General features: G+C 40.0%; 1 protein-coding gene across 3 annotated transcripts in view; it reads right to left on the bottom strand.

Annotated features, from left to right (window-relative positions):
• Positions 1–1,656: 1,656 nt before the first annotated feature.
• Positions 1,657–8,092, bottom strand: part of mef2ca (myocyte enhancer factor 2ca) — a 36,770-nt gene continuing 30,334 nt past the window's right edge. For 2 of the 3 annotated variants that reach the window (XM_085464659.1, XM_085464660.1), the window contains 5 exons: positions 7,371–7,534; positions 7,246–7,269; positions 6,682–6,811; positions 6,478–6,598; positions 1,657–6,067 (listed from right to left, as the gene is read on the bottom strand). In XM_085464659.1, coding sequence (XP_085320785.1) covers positions 5,728–6,067; positions 6,478–6,598; positions 6,682–6,811; positions 7,246–7,269; positions 7,371–7,534 — 779 coding nt within the window. In that variant the 3' untranslated portion in view covers positions 1,657–5,727. The remainder of the gene's footprint in view (positions 6,068–6,477; positions 6,599–6,681; positions 6,812–7,245; positions 7,270–7,370; positions 7,535–8,092) is intronic. The other variant, XM_085464661.1, reaches the window with a different exon arrangement.

Genomic DNA, 8,092 nt, shown 5'->3' with positions numbered 1-8,092 from the left:
TGCAAGTTCCCCCACCTAAAATGATGACAGAGGTCAGTAATTTGCACCAGAGGTACACTTCAACTGTGAGAGACAGAATGTGAAAAAATAATCCATGAATCCACATGGTAGGATTTGTAACGAATTTATTCGTAAATCAGGGTGGAAAATAAGTATTTGGTCAATAACAAAAATACAACTCAATACTTTGTAACATAACCTTTGTTGGCAATAACAGAGGTCAAACGTTTACTATAGGTCTTTACCAGGTTTGCACACACAGTAGCTGGTATTTTGGCCCATTCCTCCATGCAGATCTTCTCGAGAGCAGTGATGTTTTGGGGCTGTCGCCGAGCAACACGGACTTTCAACTCCCGCCACAGATTTTCTATGGGGTTGAGGTCTGGAGACTGGCTAGGCCACTCCAGGACTTTCAAATGCTTCTTACGGAGCCACTCCTTTGTTGCCCGGGCGGTGCGTTTTGGATCATTGTCATGTTGGAAGACCCAGCCTCGTTTCATCTTCAAAGTTCTCACTGATGGAAGGTGGTTTTGGCTCAAAATCTCACGATACATGGCCCCATTCATTCTGTCCTTAACACGGATCAGTCGTCCTGTCCCCTTGGCAGAAAAACAGCCCCATAGCATGATGTTTCCACCCCCATGCTTCACAGTAGGTATGGTGTTCTTGGGATGCAACTCAGTATTCTTCTTCCTCCAAACACGACGAGTTGAGTTTATACCAAAAAGTTCTACTTTGGTTTCATCTGACCACATGACATTCTCCCAATCCTCTGCTGTATCATCCATGTGCTCTCTGGCAAACTTCAGACGGGCCTGGACATGCACTGGCTTCAGCAGCGGAACACGTCTGGCACTGCGGGATTTGATTCCCTGCCGTTGTAGTGTGTTACTGATGGTGACCTTTGTTACTTTGGTCCCAGCTCTCTGCAGGTCATTCACCAGGTCCCCCCGTGTGATTCTGGGATCTTTGCTCACCGTTCTCATGATCATTTTGACCCCACGGGATGAGATCTTGCGTGGAGCCCCAGATCGAGGGAGATTATCAGTGGTCTTGTATGTCTTCCATTTTCTGATGATTGCTCCCACAGTTGATTTTTTCACACCAAGCTGCTTGCCTATTGTAGATTCACTCTTCCCAGTCTGGTGCAGGTCTACAATACTTTTCCTGGTGTCCTTCGAAAGCTCTTTGGTCTTGGCCATGGCGGAGTTTGGAGTCTGACTGTTTGAGGCTGTGGACAGGTGTCTTTCATACAGATGATGAGTTCAAACAGGTGCCATTCATACAGGTAACGAGTGGGGGACAGAAAAGCGTCTTACAGAAGACGTTACAGGTCTGTGAGAGCCAGAGATTTTCCTTGTTTGAGGTGACCAAATACTTATTTTCCACCCTAATTTACGAATAAATTCTTTACAAATCCTACCATGTGAATTCATGGATTTTTTTTTCACATTCTGTCTCTCACAGTTGAAGTGTACCTCTGGTGCAAATTACTGACCTCTGTCATCATTTTAAGTGGGGGAACTTGCACAATCGGTGGCTGACTAAATACTTGTTTGCCCCACTGTACATACTCAGTAGGGTTCATCATTTTGACTGAAACTGCAGTATATCTGTCTTCACACAATCCTGTTAAAACGAGGCAATGATAACAAATCAGACAGAGACCAATATATTTTAATATATATATATATATATATATATATTTTTTTTTTTTTTTTTTTTTTTGCAAAATACAAATACTACCACATTTCTGAGTGAGGGAATTGCTGTACATCTGCAACAACAGTGTGTTTAATTTGTTTTTCATTGTCTCCAAATTGGCGACAAAGGCCAGCTTATGCCGCTAACAATCTCTTTGAATATCTAACTTAATAGTTATTAGAAACATTAGTGCATGAAACAATGGCATAACAGAGCCAAAAGTGTACATTTCCCCCAGTGTACAGAGGACATTCACTGATGTCACCAAAAAGAGGAAATGAAACTATTTCATTGGGGCGCTTCAGGTACAGGCAGTAATCAAACTGAAAACAGATACAGAGGGGCTTTCACAATGTCAACACTGCATCTCCCTGTTTTGTGAGCTTCACCTCCACCCGTACACAAGCCACTCCACTTGAAGCCCAAGGATGAGCTCCTGGCTCTCACTTCATTGTGGTACAGTAAGACCAGCTTGATGAAAAGGAAAAGGGTGCAGAAGTGAACACATCTGGGCTCTGCCCTGGTTAACAGACATCACTTCATCCCATCACAGCTACAGGGATTTTCAGTGAGAGAATTTATTCGCTGGATTTACAGTAGAGATGATGGCTGAGGGTTTGAGCTCCAAATATACAGTTTTAAAACCAAAATATTCAAATGTGAACAAGCCTCAGCCACCAGCATCTCTTCAGTATTAAAAACTAAAAATAAGTGGATTTCACTCTGCAGTCCTTCAGCCTGTCTGTGGCTGGCGTCAGACCCAGCTGACATGCAAGGCACAACTCAGTCACTTATGTACACTTGTAGAGTTACACAAACACAAACACGCGGTACTGGAAAGTAGCCAAGTACTTTAACTTTTCATAACTGTATGTTTTGTTCTTTATTTTGCAAGATTTTATATCCAAAGATAAACTTAGTGTATGGTGGACAAAATTCTTGTTCTTAGTACATTTTTTACTAAATATGGTGGCAAATCCTAAAATGTATTCACATGTGCTTCTATTATTGCTGTTACATAAAAAGGTAAAATCATGAACAATCTTGTAAAATGACCATGGGAAGCACTAGACTCAAGGGCGTAGATTTGGTTTTGGCATTGGTGGGGACGGATGATTCAACCACTGAACGCTGCCCTGTTTCTTATTTTTTTCCTTTTTGTCTTTGCTTCTTGATAAAAAAAAAAAGGAGAAATATACTTGCCTACATATGCTATTCTACATGCTTTTAAACCGTTTAAAATTACAATTCATAGTTTTATATGTGAATTATATAATGTTAAATTATTATTAAACAAATGACTAAGTATTTTAGGCTTTAGTTTACTTCAGCCATATTCCATATAAATCAGGTATCATACAAAAATAAAAATAGCTTCAAATACAGTCATGACAATAAAAGAATATGACTTTAAAGACTTAACATTACTTCAGTTATAGTACACCAACATCTCTGATACATTAGCACTACGGGAACACTGAATGACCTGGTGGTTTTTGTCCATAAAACTACTCTAAGTAAAAGATCTCTCACCAAAATTATGCAACATTTTAGGCACTATTGCCTCTATCAAATCAGTGAGCTGGGATTTCTTATTCTAAACATGAACTACTGTTACAGCAACAGACATGGACTACTGGTGTCCCACACAACAACTCAATGTCTTTCTTTACTGTCCCATCCGTCCATGCCAAATCTACGCCCTTGACTAGACTAAACCATGGTGGACAGTCTAACGGGTAACATTTTTGGCTGGTACTTCGCTTGAACTTAACCGTCCTGAGGACTTCTTCCACCACTGCTAGTATTTAAAAATGATGAAAGTGGTAAGTGGAAAACAGGAGCTTTGTCCTTTGTGCTCTGACGGATTGTCGCTGTGAGATCACGTTGGGTCTGACACCAGCTAAACAAACTTTTTTCTACCTTAGAGCAAACGTCTCCCTGAACATCTGATGGGAAACGGTGTGCATGTGTGCATTCTGCTGCTGCTTTTTATATCGTTGTTATTACACGGGACTGCAGACATCCAAAAATATCAATCTGATCTAACAAGCAAAGTTTAGTTTGAAAAACACTACACTACAAACTCTGTGCAGCAAAGCATCACTTGTCCCAGTCAATATGGCTTTTAGGATCCTCACCCTGACTGCTAAATCCTGCAAAGCTATCAGCACATGCTAACTTTCATGCATCAATTACAAAGACACGAATAACAGTTTCATTGCTGCAGTCGCCTCACGCGAGCGCCCTCTGCTGTCTGGTTCCACACACGACCTCGTTTGTTTTCCTAGGAATAACAACTTTTAGATTGTCTTTTTATAAACTGGATACCAAATTGTGAACTATACTTCACTTCAGATTACTTACATTTGAACATTTTAAAAAGAAAGTAAGTAAATCTATTGTTTAATTTTACAAACTACATTTAGAACCAGAATTTGGGTGTAATTTCCTCATTTCTTTTGGTTTTATTATTTATATAATAATAATTAATGATACAATTCTAATTAATAATAAAATTCCTACAGCTTTTAGCTTCCTTCTGCTAATATACATCATTTTGTGTATATGTAGCCTGTGTGACTGACATTTTAACTAAAATACTTTGAGGTGGGTCATTGTCAGAATTACTTACTTAGTTACTTCCAATCACAGCTTTTTTTGCTTCAGTGTTTTCTGATGTTTTTGGTATCATGTCTGAATTAACTGTAGTCACCCCTTTTGCTCTGAAATTGTCTTCACAATAAATGAAACTTGTTTTCTATCCAACTTGTTCCAGATCACTTTCTTCTCCCTCACAATGAAACCTCTCACGATTTGACATCACTTTCTCTTCCTGCACTTACTCATACTCCCATTTTTTCAACCCATTTTCTTCGCCACACTTTACTTTCCATATGTTCTGGTTACATGAGTGATTGATTATGTGCATAAATATGTTGTACCTGCAGCAGTGAACTGATGCTCCATTTAGCCACCTGACATTAAATTCACCATTAGAGTCACTATTCAGAGTACCAGATTTTCTCACCTTGATCTTTTTGTTGCTTTGCATACATATGCTCATAAGTAGCACATATGTACATATGTTATTTGCTTATACCCACACACATGAACACACACACATAAAACAAGCAATACATGTACACCAACAGCCCCTCTGACAGCTTCAATATGTTTGGCTCCTGAATGATATCATGGACCAACAGTGTTTGTAGAAAAGGTGGGGGGGAAAAGAAACTCTTAACAATTTCAAGCTTTTACTTCTGAATGAAAACAGTTGGATATTTCCTTCTTACTTTTTTCTTTGTACTAGTTGAAGTTTAAACTAGTTGTTTTTAATTTTTTTTCACATATTTGTGATTTACTGAAGTATTTCCTTTTCAGGAGAATTTTTATATTGTTCTTTTTACACTCCTACATTCCTCTAATACATCCATTTTTCTTGACTCTTTGGGATTATTCATATATTCACTGACCTCAACATTGGGAAATGAATGATATGAACACCTGCCTTTGGAACAGTAAGAAGAAGTGATTATGAATACTTTTAGGCCCAGACAAAAGTCTCATCTAACTCACTGAGCACTTCTTTAATTTGACTGAACTCTTTCATTTAAAGCTTTTGGATGTTTTAGAATCTGGCTCTGGTTGGGATTGGCCTGGTTCACTTTTACTATCAAATGAATAAATGAATAAAAACTTCCTTGGACAATATGAAGCTCTGAAAACTGTAAAAAGTTGGATTTAAGTCAAACAGTTTTCTTCCTTTTCTTTCTCGATGTCTGAAAACTGGTTCTGAACTTCAAGCAGTCATTAGTGTGAAGTCTACCAAGAGTATATGCTGGAAATACAGCTGAGCAATCACTGTATCCACACATAGCAGCCCCACCCCCATGTACATGTTACACATATAGCACACCCACTCAGTACAAGAAGAATATGATGTTAATAATAATAATAATAATAACACTATGCGGTAACTTTACTAATACTCCTCCCCCGGCTGTAGAGAGGCTCTGATCATGCCGTCCACCCTTCTGATAGCCTCATCCGTTTAACTGATGGGTTGTGGTGCTCCTCATGACTGGACAGGGGGTGGAGGAGGAAGCTGTCGTTCCCATGGTGATCCTCTCGCTCATCGCTGCCTTCATATGAGCTCCCACAGCTGGACACGCTGTCACCAGGGGAACGCCCTTGTTCATGGGACCCCCGGCCTGTGGTGGAGTATCCAACTGTGGTCATGCCTCCTTCAAGTCCTGTTCCAACCATCCGGTCTCTGGGAGGGGAGGCTGGCTCAGACTTGATGTGGACGTTTTGATGGCCAGAGGAGAGGTTTAGGTTTGAGTTCTGGCACAAATTCCTGTAAGATCAAAGCAAGAGAAACAGCATCTTAAACTCAGAGCAAAGCAAATTTTAAGAACGTCTTTAGAGGAAATGTCGATTAAACGCTTGTTTTAATTCTTTGGTGAGAATATGAAGATTCTTGTTTTTGGCTGCTGTTTCCAATTGAACATACAAGTGGATGGAAACATTGATTTACAGAAATGTGATCATGTTGCACTTGGGCTCCGTGGAAATGTCTGATTTTAAGGGGATTTCTGAATAATTAAGTAACAATTACTATTAATTTAACTATTTTTTTAATTTTCATTTTTTCCAGTGTATGCTGGATAAACCAGGACACTAACAGCTGAAATTATTGCATTGATTCTGGACAATTCTTTCTAAGGCTTGGCCTGTGGCCTGAAGGTAATATACACAGCTGCTTACCCCATGTGTCCCAGTGCTGAGTGTTGTAGATTCTGTATCTGCTGTTGCTGCCAGTTCACTGATCCCAGAACAGAACCTCCAAAACCGGACAGCGATGGCAGGTCACTGCTGAGGGAGAAATCTGAAGATGGACAAAAAGAGAAACTTGAGCAAAGACGAGGAAACCTGTGGAGTCCAGCAGCAGTGTGCTTTTGTTGTAATCACCTGTGCCATAAGATGAGGAAAGTGTAGATTGGTACCCACCCATCCCCTGACTGGGGATAGTGGTGGCAGAGAGAGTGACAGCAGGGGTTGACAAGGTCTGAGCTGTCTGGGAGTGATTTATTCTCTGGTTCTGCAAAGAAAAGGTAAGATGTCACCAAGCTAAACAGTGACAGCTGATTCAGGGCCAGCATTTTATGGTTATCTGCCATGCCTGGTAATCATGATTTGCTCATTTTAGAAAATCAGTAATCTCAAGTGGTACTTCTAGCGTTTGCTGGTATTCACGGTGACCTGGTCATGCCAATAACTCCTTTAGAGATCCTAAATTTTCAAGCTCATCTTCAGGAGCCTTTCTTCATGGTTCCTTAAAATCACTTCAGCGGCAGAATTTTTCAAATATCTCTAAAGTACAAATAGTTCCCTTACTTAAGGTAATAATGTAAATGACATTGGCACTAATTTCACATATTTGTAGCTTGTATATCATCTATAAACTAGCAGAAGGAGGCATACATGAAAAGTATGGTTCTCTCTGCTGATCAGATTTTTTTCAGAGCTACTTACCAACATCAGGTCAAAGTCCTCACACTGCAGGGCAGCAATAAAGCACAAACTCAAATGAGTCCGCACATAAAAATCAACTTATGAAATCAAACAAATCAAAAGACTAAGCAGAAGGAAGCACTTACAACAGCTGGTATGTTGTTGCACTTGTTGGAAGGGGGCATCAGTGTTCGCAGGTCAGGTTTACGGCTCATGTTCATTGAAGGACTTTTATCCTGCATGTTCTTGGGGGCGCCTCCTGGAGACAGCAGTCCAGGGGAGGTGCAGTGGTTGCTGTAGCTGTCGTTTCCTGGTCGGGCAAAGTTTTAAAAAGGTATCTCTCATTACAAATGACTACAAAATCACTACTGTACCCCAAACCCATTTTTATTTGTGCCTATATTTCATGGAAGTATATTTATCATTGCTGTTTTCAAACTTCTGATTCTGACCAACCACTTCAGCAGGATGTTCTAAGATTTCGTGCGACACCATTTTTACATAAAATAGGTGAATCTTCCCTTTTTCTAGTGTGAGGCTGGTAAAAGTGTCTTTAACTTCAGTATCTGCAGATGTATAGTTGATTGAATGCTACTGGAGCACTCTTTAACGGAACATCTGGGGAGAAAGTTCAAAGTGCATCACTCCAATGAAAAAGTCTGAAAACGTGCCCATCCACTCAAAGTTTTATAACTGCAAACTCTAGCTGAAGTCAATAACCAGAGAGGGAAGATTGTCTGTCTCAGAAATGAATTTTATATTTTAGAGTTTAAGCAGCTGAACAATGAGCAATGACAGACTCCCAATGTACTGCTTTATTCCTCATCTGAACTGGATACAGGGGAGATACCTAGCTGTCCAATCACAG

This window comes from Copadichromis virginalis, linkage group LG7, assembly GCF_057382275.1.
Source record: "Copadichromis virginalis isolate Kocher_CV1m ecotype Utaka linkage group LG7, C_Virginalis_male_GT1.1, whole genome shotgun sequence".
Classification (NCBI taxonomy): Eukaryota; Metazoa; Chordata; class Actinopteri; order Cichliformes; family Cichlidae; genus Copadichromis; species Copadichromis virginalis.
Note: the sequence above shows the minus strand (reverse complement) of the source record. Positions and strands in the feature narration are given on the sequence as shown.